Here is a 15,961-nt window from a genome sequence, read left to right on the forward strand (position 1 = left end):
TTTAAAGGTTAAGCTGGGAAGGCCATCCAGGATGTTTGACATAACATCTTTTTGCCTGAAGTGCACTCAGGCTTGGATAAACTAATTTGTAACAAACAGAAAAGCCAATTAGATTGTTGTGTTTTACCCTTTAAACATTGATTTTCAAAGTACTAGACATATTCTAGTAGGTTCTTTTTTTTTTTTCAATATATGAAATTTTTATTGTCAATTTTTTTTTTCAGTATATGAATCTAGTAGGTTCTTTTAGATATTACAGCTCAGAAAAAGCCAATGCTTTTTTAACTTTTTTTTTTAATGTTTATTTAGTTTGAGAGAGAGCGCGTACCTTCAGGAGCAGGGGAGGGGCAGAGAGAGAGGGAGAGGGAATCCCAAGCAGGCTGCATGCTCAGTGCAGAGCCCGACAGAGGGGGCTCAATCTCACAACCCTAAGGATCATGACCTGAGCCAGAATGAAGAGTCGGACGCTTAACCCACTGAGCCACCCAGGCGCCCCCAGTGCTTGTTTAGATAAAACTCTGGCTCTGTTGAAAACCATCTGGAACGCTGGCAGGAACTTCAGCTGGGGTGAGGGGCTTTGCAGGGACTTAGGTCACCCCTAAGTCACAGTGGGACGGGGAGAGGGCTCTGGTCCTTTGTGGTGGTCACGCTGGCCCATGGCTTCCCTGCTGTCCGTAGCAGCTACTGAGTGCTGGCCCCTCGGCTGGGTCGGGCCCTCTGCCCCGGCTGGACGCGGGCAGACATGCCTCTGACGCAGGATGGCTGCTGTCTTGGGTGCAGAGTGTCCCTCCTCTTGTCCCTCTGTCTTCAGCCTGCCTGCTTCTGTCAACCCCACTCTGAACCCAAGCTCCAAGCCCCCCTTTTTTAGGGATCACCTCTGTTAGCCCAGGGTTTTGAAAAGCAAGGCCTAGAATTTCTCCCCTGGGATCCCAGAGCCACAGCCAGTTTGGGGCTGTCTCCTTGGAATGTGGGAGGGGCAGACTCGACTCCCTGCCCCCAGTTTTGTGTGGTGGGGAGAACCCAACGGTAATTCATACCCTGGCATTCAGCCACACTATTTAGACCAAAGAATGCACACATATTTTCACCTTTTATTCTGAAATAATTACAGACTTAACCGGGACCTCGTTCAGTGTCCTGCCTGGCTTTGCCCCCTGGTGACGTCACACATAGCCACGGTACAATAGCGACACCAGGAACACGGTGTTGGCGCCTCTCTGTGAAGCAGACTACAGACCTTATTTGGCGTGCACCACTATTTCAAACCTTTCATTTGTGCGTTAAATGCCACTCATCTGTGTGCCACGAGCAGCTTTCAAGCGTGTGACGTCAGCAACTGGCAGTGGTAAACCGAGTGACAGGCCAGCTGAGGAAGTGTCTGAGGCGTGGGCTTGCTCACCTGATCTCAACTGTTGCACATGCTCACTGGGCACATACTCGTAAACACCCAAATGACGCCATTTTGTTTTGTTTTGTTTTATTTTATTTTTAATTTTTTTTTTTTTTTTGAGAAAGCACAGGGAAGGGACAGAGGGAAAGGGAGAGGGGAACAGAGGATCCAAAGTGGGCTCTGTGCTGACAGCAGTGAGCCCGATGTGGGGCTCGAACCCATAAACTGCAAGATCATGACTGGAGCTGAAGTCAGACGCTCAGCCAACTCAGCCACCCAGGGGCCCCTCAAATGATGCCATTTTAATGGGGACGAATATTTATCTAAGAATATCACTCTTGATTTAAAAAAAATCAGAAATGGGGCGCCTGCATGGCTCAGTCGGTTGAGTGTTCAAACTAGGCTCAGGTCATGATCTCATGGTTCGTGCTGACAGCTCAGAGCCTGGAGCCTGCTTCGGGTTCTGTCTCCCTCTCTCTCTGCCCCTCCTCTGCTCACACTCTGTCTCTGTCTCTGTCTCTGTCTCTCTCAAAAATAAATAAACATAAAAAAAAAAATCAGAAATGGAGACAGAAACCATTACCTCCTTTAATGAGATGGACCTCCCCTGACCACCAACCCAAGAGTCCGGGCTCTTAAGCTCCAGATGCCAAGATGGGTGTTACCTACGTGCTGACAGGCTGGGGGGCATTTGGGAGGCGGTGAACACTGGAAACACCATTCATTTATGCCTAAGAAGATCTTACCTGCTGCTTCAGACCCCCGGTGGAGAGGGGACTTTGTGGTCCCCTTCCCTGCCGACCCGGGAGGGATGAGGGGATAGGGAGGGGAGGGGAGGCTTGTGAATGGTACCTGAGGAGGAAGGGAGGAAAGCCTGAGGGCACACTATGAAGAGGGGGCTGCGGCCCCGGGGCATCGTGAGAACTTTATGGGAGCCTGCAAATGTTCACCTTGGCCTTTGGTTTCCCTTGAGGTAAAATTATTTTAAATTGTGTTCTTTGCCAACTCAGCGGTCCTCTCCCAAACCTTGTAAGACCTTAGCTTGACTGGCTACGTGATTAGGCCCTCCCAGCTTCCTCCAGAACCGGCCCTGAGGAAAGTTGCTTTCGTGAAGGGCGGACATTGGTTTAGGTCCGTGAGGAGCTGGGGAATCTCAGGCTGGGTCCCTGTCGTGCCTGAAGATCGAGAGAACTCTGCCCTTGTCCCTGAGATTTCCAGCCGCTCTGAGGCCACCTGCCCGCCTCAGGTCACCCTGGGCTGGCCCTCGGGCTTCCTTCCACACCAGCCACCTGCCCTGACTGGCCACTGCCTGACACTCACCACGGCCGACACCTGTCCTTGGTCCTGGCTACTTGCTGCCTCTGCAGCCCGCCTTGCTGGCCAAGTCCTGGCAAAAATAGCTGCTGGTGAAGGTTCTAAGGCTCCCCACTTCTGAGGCTTCCCCTCACTAGCTTTCTTACAGGAACAGCAAGGGACAGTGATTTCAAGCTGTCGCTTCATCAGGTGAATGGTGCATAGCCTGTCCTATGATTTGCAAGAGCTTAGCTCAGTTGACCGTGCGATTACAATGATCTTAAAAAAACCCTTTTTGCCAGTGTAATTATTTGCCAGTAGTAAACGTCTGTTCAAGCATTGTATATAGATGATTTTCAATATCTGCCTAATTCTCATCTTTTATAATTCTGTGAACTAAGGATGCAAATGTAAGTTCTATTTAAATGTTACATCCTCATTAGTTGATGAACGTCTGACTCTTGACCTCGGCTCAGGTCATGATCTCATGGTTCGTGGGATCGAGCCCTGCGTTGGGCTCTATGCTGGCAGCATGGAGCCTCCTTGGGATTCTCTCTCCCTCCCTCTCTGCCCTTCCCCTGCTTGTGCTCTCTCTCTCTCTCTCAAAATAAATAAACTTCAAAAGGAAATCATAGATCTCCCGCCCCTCCAGGGGATTTGAGGCAGAACTAGGAAATATAAATTCACCCACTCAACATTTTATTGACAGATTGAATACTGCCACATGCCAGGCAGAATCCTGGGGACTGGGGACAGAGCAATGAAAATGACAAAGTCCCTGTTCCCACAGAGCTTATGTTCCGCTAGAGCCAGTGATGGTAACAGCTGGGGTTCTTCAAAGTATACTTGAGTTTTTTGCATCTAAGTATTTCTGTAAATTCTCTGGGCAATTGCTTAACCCATTTAATGTCTCTTTCAAGAAATTCAGGTCAATTCAGATATCGATAGAGAGTCCTAGGTCCCTCGGTAACTGCTCCTAGCTGACCTGTAAAAGTTGAGACAGGTACTTAATTCCTGTGGGACCCTCTCCAGTCCCCCAGCCTCACTGTAAGGGTACCCTCATTTTTCACAGTGCACATCTTGTTAATGTGTTTGTTTTGGCTGGATACAGTTCATGTAAAGAATTGAATTTAGAAAAAGGTGAAACTCTGTGTAGCTGATAATTCAGTGTTGCGTATTTTTATTTGATCTCATGCGGATATGAAGAGAATCCAGTTACTAGCAGAGTATACGTTCATGGATCTGGTCACTTAGCACATTTTATTGAGCTCTACACCTCGGTTCCAGACAGCGGCTGGATCCTGGAGATCCAAAAATGAGTAAAGATGCAGGTCGTGCCTCAAGAAGAATGCAGACCAGGGGCGCCTGGGTGGCGCAGTCGGTTAAGCGTCCGACTTCAGCCAGGTCACGATCTCGCGGCCCGTGAGTTCGAGCCCCGCGTCAGGCTCTGGGCTGATGGCTCGGAGCCTGGAGCCTGTTTCCGATTCTGTGTCTCCCTCTCTCTCTGCCCCTCCCCCGTTCATGCTCTGTCTCTCTCTGTCCCAAAAATAAATAAATGTTGAAAAAAAAAAAATTAAAAAAAAAAAAAAAAAAAAAAAAAAGAAGAATGCAGACCAGTCAGAGAGAAAAGTGATAGTCGCGGGAGCAGATAAGGGGGTCCCGTAACTCAGCCTTATGGGTCAGGAAGGTCATTTTAAGTCATGTCCTGGAGGGTGTGGCCAATGTGAGAAAGTTGCATATGGTCCATAAGGTTGAAATAAAGGGTGGGGAGGGACGAGGTGGGAGTGGGGGAAGCAGGGTCTGGATTGTGATGGCCTTTCAGCCATTCTAAGAATAATGGTTGGAAGTTCCATGAAAAGATGGACGTGATCAACATGAGGAAAGCATGGCAGGGTGTTGTATTTTATTTTTCATTATTATGATTTTTAATGTTTATTTATGTTTGAGAGAAACAGAGAGACAGAGCATGAGAGGGGGAGGGGCAGAGAGAGAGAGGGAGACACAGAATCCCAAGCAGGCTCCAGGCTCTGAGCTGTCAGCACAGAGCCCGATGTGGGGCTCAAACCCACGAACCGTGAGATCACGACCTGAGCCGAAGTCTGATGATTAACTGACTGAGCCCCACCAGGCGCATCAAGGTGTTGTCTTTTAGAACAACATCCCTGGCCACAGTGTGGAGAGCAGGTCGGCGATAAGGAAGACCAGAGGCGCCGTGACCCGGGTGAGAGAAGTTGGGGGTCGTGGCAGACGAGGGACAGGCCTGGGCATAACTGGGCGATACTAGAGAGGTACAGTCAGCACATTGCTGAGGAACCAACACCCGAATTCTGCACCGAGTGTGGGTCTCTCTTTTCTTGGACATTGTTTTAGCGCTAAGACTTGGCGTGTCGCCAGTGGTGTTTAATGTAAGGGTGAGTTTGGAGACTCCCAGTATTGGGAAAATCTCTGAGGCTGACTCAGCCTGGCCAGCTCGAGCAGCCTTTCAGGTTCTGTGTTTTCTCTGCCAACCTCAGGAATCTGAGAGTATTATTCCAGAACCGACCAAGAACATGGAGCTGGACCGAGGGATGTGGCCGTGTGATGGGCCCTCATCACCCGCCTTGTACGATTTTGCTTTTTCTGTTACTGGTCTTGAGACATAGCATGTGGAGTGGGAAGGGCGTTGAATCAGGAACCAGGAACCTCGAAGTCCATCCCGACTGTGGTGCTTACTTGTCCTCTAATCTTTGGCAAATTACTTAACTCTGTGGCCTCAGTGTCCTCACCTGTCCAAAGGAGGGATTGAGTGTGAGGCTTTGGGAATACAGATTGCTTTCATGTCCCCAGTCCAAGATTCTGTGAGCTCACTGCCTGAGTTGTAAGGCATTAGGAACTTTTAGGCACTGTTCCCTTCGGTTAATTAAAGTAATGGTAGTACACTGGCCTCACAAAGGCTTCTCATAGGGCCATTTTGGGAAAGGGATGGAAAAACTCTTCCTTCTTTGCCCTTTTAGGAGATACAGCCTGGTCCTACAGCTTTAGGGACGTAGAAATTCCAGTGGGCAGAGTAGACACCTGTGTGAACTTGGCATGGCCTCACCCTCTCTTACCTTGTAAATTTCTTTCTTTAACCAGAAATCAGTGTTTAACTACTAAATGGTTCAGCAATGTTAGTATTTTGTTTTGATGGAAGAAAAGCTTTTGATGACCTACCTTTATTTGCCGTTTCAAAGCTGAAGTAAAGGCATACTTATAGGCACATAAAGTCAGAAAAGACATAATTTTGTTTAGATTTTCTAATTGCTTACGTGTATGGTCTGAATTTTCCTGGGTAGTGATAGAGATCTGCAATATTCTTTGAATACAGACAAAAATTATATAATTAGGCACTATTAAAAATTTTTTTAATGTTTATTTTTTTTTGAGACAGAGAGAGAGAGAGCGTGAATGGGGGAGAGGCACAGAGAGAGTGTGAATGGGGGAGAGGCACAGAGAGAGGGAGACACAGAATCCGAAGTAGGGTCCAGGCTCTGAGCTGTCAGCACAGAGCCCCACGTGGGGCCGGAACCCACGAACTGTGAGATCATGACCTAAGCTGAAGTCAGACACCCAACCGACTAAGCTACCCAGGTGCCCCTAGGCAGTATTACTAATTAATTATATCTTTTCAGGAGTAAGAGTGGTGGAAAAACGTCTCTAATCTCATAATATTCTAAGGGCTTGAAATATAACGCATGAAATAATTAGGCATTGCTTAGTTATCATGTCTTGGCTATTTATATATTTTATCAACAAATTACTGTCTTTCATTTCAATGGAATGTACTTTTGTCATAGTTGGCTTCATTTTTAGATTCAACTTAAAATTTATGTGAATTCGTATTTTTTCCTTTATTTTCTATTTATGGACCTAAGGAAGAAAAGGGAGAGGCAGCAACGGAAGAGGTACAGTAGCGTAATTAACGGTGGTGCCTAATGAAAACATCTCTTAGGTCAGAGAATCGCAGCCTTAGCCACGTTCTCCTTGTTCTTCATGACGTGAAAAAGCCGAGGCAGCCTGCATCCCAGAACAGCCTCCCTTAGGCTGCTGAGAAGGGAAATACAAGTGGGAGGTGAATGTATCCAAGAGGCGTGGCTAGAGGAATAGGGCGTGGCTAGAGGAATGGGGCGTGGCTAGAGAAATGGGGCGTGGCTAGAGAAATGGGCGTGGCTGCGGACCTTTTCCGAGCCTTGTGTCTGCAGAGTCAGGCCAGGCTGGACCGGGTCCTTCTTCCACTCTGCCTTTACTCCTTATTGCATAGTGTGCACACTTCATGCAGCTTGCACGTGCTTGGCAGTGCTGTTTTGACCCGGTTGGTGAGGGAAGGATTCCCTTCCGGTGGCCACGGGGATGGCTGATGCCTGCCGCGTGACAGCGGGCAGATGAGACTGCCAGCAGATGACTAGTCACCTCTTCTCAAAGCCCAAGGGATGAAGACATCAATAAGACGTCAGTACAGTGCAGGGACACAGGGAGCTGCACTGGGACAGTGTGAACAATCGGGGCGTGGGAGGCGGGCTTTGTGGATTCAAGACAGCGAAGCATGTCCTGGTTCACTTGTTTGGATTCGCTTGTTTGACTCATCGCAGGGGACGGGCAGGCACTGTGCCCGGGTCCTTGACGAAGCCGGCTGCTTGGCTAGGAGGCCTCCTTTGTGGGAGCTTAGGCCAGTGTGTAGGCCATTTCCGGCTGTCCAGATTTTACCGGATGTCAGGGCAGCACATAATATTGAGTCCACGTTAGACATTGTGCTACGGCTACGTTTCGTGGAAACCGGGAAGCTTAAGCATGCAGCGCATCGCTGAGTGTCTGGAAGGTATGTGACCTTAGGAAACCATAACATGGTCCGGGGATTTCTAGTGGGAACCTACCCAGGGAGAGCCTTATTGATTTGGGAAGAATTACTTTTTTTATTTTTTTTAATTTTTTAATGTTCATTTTTGAGAGAAGGAGAGCACACGTAGGAGAGAGCCAGCAGGGGAGGGGCAGAGAGAGAGGGAGACACAGAATCCGGAGCAGGCTCCAGGCTCCCAGCTGTCAGCACAGAGCCTGACAGGGGGCTTGAACCCACAGACCATGAGATCGTGACCTGAGCCGAAGTCGGATGCTTAACCCACAGAGCCACCCAGGCACCCCGATGACAGGTTTTAAGGTGACTTACATGTACAGGGTCTTTCCAAAGCATTCCATTAAGTTCACATAAGGAAAAACATCCTTCCGTACTCCTATTTCATTGATTTCCATGGTGTTTATTGAAATTGTGGAATTACAGAACGGCTCTAACTTGCATACACAAGTATGTCAACATAACCCATCCTGGAGAGTGAAGACTGCAGTGGGTGCCGATGGCAAACGTACTGCTTGTGAGTGCCCCCCGTGCTCTGGTTATCAACCAGCGTGATTTAAGGGAGACGAGGTAGACTGCAGCAGAGGTTCTCAAAGTGGGGTTCCAGGGCAGCAGCCGCAGCCTCACCTGGGAATCTGTACGGACACACACTTTCAGGCCTTGTCCCAGATCCACCGAATCAGAAACCCTGAAGCGCAGCCCAGGAAACTGTGGTTCGGCAAGCTCTTCAGGTGTTTCTGATGCCCCATCACGTCTGAGAACCTCTGGATTAGAACCTAAGTTCTAGGTAACCTGATGTGTTTGCAAAGGGAGGCCAATTGCAAGAGCTCCAACTGTTTTTTGTTTTTTTTTTTTAAGTTTATTTGTTTATTTTGAAGGAGAGAGAGAGAGCGTGCACGCCCGAATGCGAGCAGGGGAGGGACACAGAGAGAGATGGAAACAGAGAATCCCAAGCAGGCTCCGCGTCATCAGCATGGAGCCTGAGGTGGGGCTTGAACCCACAAACTGTGAGATCGTGACCTCAGCCGAGACCCAGTCAGACGCTTAACCGACTGAGCCACCCAGGCGCCCCAAGAACTCCCACTGTTTTGACCTCATCATAAAAAGTCCATTGAATTTCAAAGACAATAGGGTTTACTTTATGTTAGGAACTTGTGTTTGGTAAAATGAAACCCCAAACCCTTATTTTTCTTTTGGGGATTGAAATGAGTAACAGGAGATGAGAAGGGGGATAGAGACCCCAGACCCAGGAATGTCTGAAACTCGGCTTAGGTCTTTTTACGAATGAATTCTCTTCTTTCCCATTCTTTTCCCGCCGGTTGAAATGTTCTAATTTTACCAGTGTAATTGTGAAAGCTTTCAAGAATGATCTTTTTCTTGTTTGAGAAATTTTGTTTTGCTTCCGGATAGGCACTGGGGGCGGACTTCATTATAAGGAACTTCATGATAATTGTCATTAGTTTAGCGCTGCAACGGCAGCATCCTGTGTTTGTACCGCTGACGATGTGCAAGAGGCACTCCGTGTCAAAATGAAGCAGAATCGAGATTCTTGCCCGGCTGCTTGCTGGTGGAATCTGTGGCTTAGTAGCTGAGCGTTGGGGAGTTTTAAATTTAAACCCTCATAGGGATGAAGTCATGTCAGTGTGTAGAGGCATCAGTTGAGAGAATGTTAGTGGATTGTGAGGGCAAGTCCAAAGGGACATTCTCAGATTCTCTCTCTTTTTTTTTTTTTTAATATATTTTAAGTTTATTTACTTACTTTGAGAGAGAGAGAGAGAGAGAGAGAGAGAGAGAGTGCACAAGCATGAGCAGGGGAGGGGCAGAGAGAGAGGGAGACAGAATTCCAAGCAGGCTCCTCACTGTCAGTGCAGAGCCCAAGGGGGGGCTCGAACTCACGAACCGCGAGATCATGACTTGAGCCAACACCAAGAGTCGGACTCTTAACCGACAGAGCCACCCAGGCGTCCCAGCCCTCATGTTAGCTGAGTCTCAGTGACTTTCATTATAATCAAGAGTTTTAAGAATGCTGTGAATGAACATTTTGGATTGTTTTAAAATGCTAATCAGGGAGAGCTAAATTAAAATGGAGAACTCCATGGGGCGCCTGGGTGGCGCAGTCGGTTAAGGTCCGACTTCAGCCAGGTCACGATCTCGCGGTCCGTGGGTTCGAGCCCCGCGTCGGGCTCTGGGCTGATGGCTCAGAGCCTGGAGCCTGTTTCCGATTCTGTGTCTCCCTCTCTCTCTGCCCCTCCCCCGTTCATGCTCTGTCTCGCTCTGTCCCAAAAATAAATAAAAAACGTTGAAAAAAAATTAAAAATAAATAAATAAATAAATAAAATGGAGAACTCCAGAAAAGGGTGACTAATTTACCAAAAATCACCAAATGTGTTGTCTCGGTGTTTCTTCAAATCCTTTATTGGTGAGGGTCATCAGCATTAAAGAGGATCCCACATATCGAAAGAAATTCCCCTAAAAAAACCTTTGTTGCTTTTTAAATTTTTTTTAATGTTTATTTTTGAGAGAGAGAGAGCGAGCGAGCAGGGGAGGGGCAGAGAGAGAGGGAGACACAGAATCCGAAGCAGGCTCTGAGCTGTCAGCACAGAGCCTGATGCGGGGCTGAAACCCACAAACTGTGAGATTGTGACCTGAGCTGAAGTCGGATGCTTATCCGACTGAGTCACCCGGGTGCCCCATGTTGCTTTTTAAAATTATAAATGGTTCATGGTCGTTATAGAAAATTTAGAAAATACAGATAAGAGAAGAACACAAAAATAGTTTATAGCCCATTACCCAGAGATAACCACTAGCTACACACAGCACATGTACACAAATGCACACATACATGTACACATGCACACGCACACGCACACACATGCACACATGTACATGTACATACAACACACACGAGCATGCACGTACTCATGTGTATGCGCACACATACGTGTACATGCACACAAAACGTGTGCAAAACACATGTGCACAGAACATGCATACATGTACACACTCAGATGTGCACACACATGTACACACATGCACAAACACACAGGTGCATCCACACAGACATGCACATATTTATCAAACCTCGATGAAGACTCCTGTATTCTACTTACACTCATGGAATGTGTGTGTATTTTGGGGGAGGACATAGAAAATATAGATCTGCTTCATTATTTTTAATGTCATTTTGTCAAATTAATCCCTGTTTTTAGACCTAAAGGTTATTCCTAGCCCGTCTTACTCTATGATTTTTAAAATTATAAGTTATACCTTTCCAATAATCAGTTTTTCTCTTGAGAGGCGAGTTTCCATTTTAAAAAATCCATTTTTATATATAAAAATAAGACAAAGGTACTATTGATTTGGAAGTAATTTCAGGTTATATGTGTGGGTTGCTGATGACTTGGGATTGACAAAATTAGATTGCTGTAACAAAATATAACCAGCTTCTACATTTAAAAGCTTCATCTTTTCTGATAACATTCTATTTGCTCAGATTCTCTTTGTATTTTATTCTTCCAACTGCTTCTGAATTTTTAAAGGTAATCTGATGAGAATAGTCCATTAATATGAGTAAAGACTGTATGCTTAAGAGGAATCATGAAACCCATTAGAATTAACCTACTGCTCTGCAGCACCGTCCTAAATTGTGGGCTCTGTGTGTTGTGTGTATTGTGTGGGTGATGTGTGTTGTATGCTTTGTGTTGTGAGTATTGTGTCTGTTGGGTGTTGTGTATATTGTGTGTGTGATATGTATTGTGTGTGGTGTGTATGTGCTGTGTGTGTATGTGTATTGTGTGTGTGATACATATCGTGTGTGCGTGCTTTGAGTATGTGTGTGTTGTGTGTGTGATGTGTGTTGTGTGTATTGTGTATGTGATGCGTGTGTATGTGTTGGGTGGGGGATGTGGGAGGCCCTCATCTCTAGTCTGAGATTTTACGTCTCTTGCCTCGCTATATCTGTGATCTTCCTCAACAATAATGAAAATTTTGTTAAAATTAAGACGGAAGAAATAACCGAAGAGGGAGCAGAAGAGGAAGCAGAGGAAGAGGAAGCTGAAAAAGGAGAAGAACAAGGAGAAGAAGAAGATTCTTAGGCCTTTTCATGCTTTATTTCTTCAACTTTTCCAGGTAATCGCCAAGTCCTGGGGTTGAGAACGTGTTCATTATACTGTTGGATTTCTTTTTTTTTTTAAGATTAAATTTTTTTTTTAATGTTTATTTAATTTTGAGAGAGAGAGAGAGAGAGAGAGAACATGAGCAGGGGAGGGGCAGAGAGAGAGAGAGACAGACAGACAGACAGAATGTGAAGCAGGCCCCAGGCTCTGAGCTGTCAACACAGAGCCCGATGTGGGGCTCGAACCCACAAATGTTGAGGTCATGACCTGAGCTGAAGTCAGACGCTTAACCACCCAGGCGCCACCACACTGTTGGATCTCTAGTACCCCTGGCTTGGCAGTGGGAGACAAAGATCCAATTCAGGCCTGTCTGTCTCCCCCCACCAAGCCCCCAGTCTGCCCCCTTCTGGAGCCCAAGGGCGGGTGAGCTCCGTCTAACCCGTGTCTCGCATGCCAGGGTATGGGAGGCTATGGTTTATATGATTTCTAGGAAAAAAGCGTACCTTGGAGGCTAGGAGGAGCTTATTTTGTATTTATTTCCTCCTCTTCCTCTGTGTGCCCTTCATTTAAGTGAAAGCACGGGCGTGTTCTGTTAATCCACGTTCCATTACACCGACGCCTACTGCCCAGTAAACTTACTCATCTACAGGGGAATGACAGCCGGGGTTCACAATGAGGGCAGTAAATTACAACGTTAAAAAATCACAACTCTGACTGCTGGTCACGAGAGAAAAATATCGCTGCTAGAGATTTCGCGAGAAGTACTCGACAGACATTTTCATTTATCAAATATTCACCAGAATACTCCTGTAGAAACATCGTGGAGTTCAGTGCACATCGCCTGGCGTATCTTTGACCAGTATGCTTGCTGTCTTGTAATTTTAAACTTCGGACCATGTAGAATCGTTATGTAATTCTTAACAGTTTGTAAACGTATGAATATGATAATGATAGTATCTAATGACAGTGGATATTGAGGACCTGGAGGAAATGCTCAAACACTGAGTTGATTCAAAGGGGAAAAAAAGCAAATACAGCTGTAGCCCATACATTTTGCCTGTTTCACTGATTCTTGAGTTTAGAATCTAGTCCACAGTAGTCTTTTGTGAGGTTAAAATGCCTGAGAGTGAAGGAGTGAGTGACATCCCCCTAAAGTCCTCCCCGCCCCGCCCAACTCCTGGAGAGAGTTCGTATGTACCCTTACAAGTGCAACGTTGCAATGCCATCGTGCGTTCAACCGGGCAGACCACTCAGTGTCCAAAGCCAACCCCATCTCATAGCTCATGGGGAGTCCACGCATTTTATCTGAAAAGGTGGTTTTAGGTACAACACGGGGGGAACAATGAACCGAACTAGAAAGGAATTCTCATTTCCTGGGTTTGAAACTGATGCTAAATTAATGCGCCAGGAGAAATGATCTATAGTCTGAGACTGAATTCTTCCTCCCCAAGACGGTTGCTTCTCAATACTGCCCTCCAGTCTCGGTGTGGACCATTTAAACATCCTAGTCCGGGGCTAAGCTGTAAATTCAGCCTCTCCGTTCTCCATTGAATTTCAGTGGGGAAACTGTTAATTGGAGATGTTGGCATCCTTGTGGTGTTTGATAGGTGTTAGCGCAGGGAAAGGATATAAACCCGGTCTAGTTTTCCATGAAAAACATTCACTTTCCTGTCCTTGCACTTGGAGGCAAATGGGGAGTAGTGGTTTATAGACTAAAAGGTAAAACTTCTCCCTAATGCATGATAAACAATGAAGATTGTGGTGAACATTGTCTGTCTCTCCTTAACACTCTTCTCCCTAATATTTTCTCTTTTAGAAAACTCAAGCCACGAAGCAGTATTTCAACCGTCTCCCCCCAAACCAACCTCAACAAAATGCTTTGGCACAAAGCTAGCACCCCTCTCTCAGTACGCCCGGGGTTCACTGAGGAATTGCGTTATCTGACATGGTGGGATGTACGCGGATATGTCTCCCAATCGTATCAACGTGAAATTCTCCGTGAGGACGACACATATGTACCTTCATGTGCCTGACATCTTTGGCCTTTGCTTATTTATTTTATCTTATTTTTTGCTCTGCATGAATAGATCTTCTTACTAATACCCTGAAAAAAAAAAAAGGATGTCGAAAAATGATTTCAAAACATACAGCTTCTCCTTGTGACATAATCAAAGTATTTCTTTGTATGTGCCTTATGCGACTTGTCTGATAATTCACTGAAAATAAAGAGCTTGGAAACTAAAGAGCTTTCCAGAAAACAATCTTCCAAATAAAGATTAATAGCAGACATCTTGTCCCAAGGAACATTAATTTTTTATTTATAATGTCTACTTGGATTTGCCTGAACTCCTTCTGCCTGTTGCCAAGTCTGAATTCTTAGCACACCCTTCCTGTCTGCGCCGGGCTCCGTGTTTCCTGAGGCACCGGTTACTCGGCCCGTGTTTTCCAACGACACTGGTTGTCTTGTTAGGTCATATTTTGTGTTACACACTCAACCAGGCACATTATCTTGGAGGCCTTCTTTAAGTGTAAGTCTGCCATCCGCATGCGTGGGGATGATGGTGAGGGCAGATACACCTGCGCCCCAGTGCCTTTGCACGTTTCTGCGCCAAGGGAGTGTCTGCTTCTGTTCCCGAGGCCGTTTACTGATTTGCAGCCAGGGCTGCTGTAGGCAGAGCCCGCTACTCTCATTGTGCCTCGTGATGCCGCAGTTGACCGAGAGCCAGTCCAGCCCCTCTGACTTGTCCACCAGGTAGGCTTGCAGCGTTTCTCTGCACACCCACCCCATCTCCGATCATCAGAGGTATTTTTTTCTTTCTTGTCCAATTTTGTGGACATCCCTCTGCTCTCGGCATCTGTGCTATTCCTTAATATTTCTGTTGCTGCAGAAGTATCGCTTCCATCCTGTCAGAAGATCTCGCCCCCTCGATGCATTTCTATTGAACGATTATTCTGGCCCTTCACCCTGGAGCGGCCGTCAACGGCACCTCCTCCGTCTGCCTATTGATTTTGCAGTGAAGCGTGTTTGCATCATTTGGGAACGTCTTGGGTGGTGGCTGAGGTTGTGGGCATCACAGAGACTCTGGAAACCGCTCTTTTCTTGTTACCCTGGTAACAAAACGAGGCATTTTGAAGAGAATTAAGATTATTTTGTTCCTAATCATTGAAGTAAGCTACCTGAAAAACATTTCTTTCTGGGGCGCCTGGGTGGCTCAGTCGGTTAAGCGTCCGACTCTTGGTTTCGGCTCAGGTCATGATCCCATAGTTTGTGGGTTTGAGCCCTGTGTCAGGGCGGTGTGGAGCCTGCTTGGGATTCTGTCTCTCCCTCTCTCTGCCCCTCCCCCCCATTCTCTCTGTCTCTCTTTCAAAATAAATAAATAAAAACTTAAAAAAAATAGAAAACAGCAACAAAAAATTCTTTTTTGCTAAAAACGAGGTGAGACTACAGTGAAATGAAAATTCATATCATTAAAAATTAATGTCAATTTTGTACTTTATTGCAGTAAATGTTCTCCTATCTAAAGAGCACACATAATTTTGTGATAACTCTGCTCATAAGAAGCCTCAAGCTTTTTGCTCTTGCTGGGGTTGACTTTTAGCTCCTTTGTGGTGGAGTCCGATGGAGACAGATTTATTTAGCTGGATGCCAGTTTTCCTTCTCTATTTCTCATATTTTTAAATGAAAATGACTTTATGCTAACAGTAAGCAAGAGAACAAGAAGGACCACTTATTTAAATTGTTTTTCTTACATCGGTCTTTCTGTAATCAGAAAATTAACATTGTGTGAGTGTGGTCGTATTTACTCTCCTTTCCTTGTCTTAACGTGTTATTGCAATGCAGACTTCCCTTAGGTCCGTAGTGCCATACAAACAGCATCAGCTTTCGTGCAGGCTCGGTTTAACCTTCAGTGGCTGGTGGGTCCAGTGGCACAGCGAGGAAAATCCCCCAATGTGGACTGTGCAATATCAAAATGCAGTTTCTTAAATAATTTTTTAATGTGTATTTATTTTTCAGAGAGAGAGAGAGAGAGACAGAGCGTGAGTGGGGGAGGGGCAGAAAGACAGGGAGACACAGAATCCGAAGCAGGTTCCAGGCTCCGAGCTGTCGGCACAGAGCCCGACGCGGGGCTCGGACCCACGAACCCGTGAGACCATCACCTGAGTTGAAGTCAGACGCTTAACCGACTGAGCCACCCAGGTACCTCATCAAAATACAGTTTTAAACACACTTTATCAGCATAGGAAATTTCTAGAAACCAAACAGCATTATGAGTACGTAAAACAAAGAAACTGAAAAGG

The 15,961-nt window shown here is 46.2% G+C and overlaps 1 protein-coding gene across 2 annotated transcripts in view; it reads left to right on the forward strand.

Annotated features, from left to right (window-relative positions):
- SH3BGR (SH3 domain binding glutamate rich protein) overlaps positions 1 to 13,951 on the forward strand; it is a 55,040-nt gene extending 41,089 nt beyond the window's left edge. For both annotated transcript variants that reach the window (XM_047874884.1, XM_047874885.1), the window contains 2 exons: positions 11,549 to 11,675; positions 13,479 to 13,951. In XM_047874884.1, the coding sequence (XP_047730840.1) occupies positions 11,549 to 11,641 (93 nt within the window). In that variant the 3' untranslated portion in view covers positions 11,642 to 11,675; positions 13,479 to 13,951. The remainder of the gene's footprint in view (positions 1 to 11,548; positions 11,676 to 13,478) is intronic.
- The last annotated feature ends 2,010 nt before the right edge of the window (positions 13,952 to 15,961 follow it).

The sequence above is a fragment of the Prionailurus viverrinus genome, chromosome C2 (genome assembly GCF_022837055.1).
Source record: "Prionailurus viverrinus isolate Anna chromosome C2, UM_Priviv_1.0, whole genome shotgun sequence".
Taxonomy (NCBI): Eukaryota; Metazoa; Chordata; class Mammalia; order Carnivora; family Felidae; genus Prionailurus; species Prionailurus viverrinus.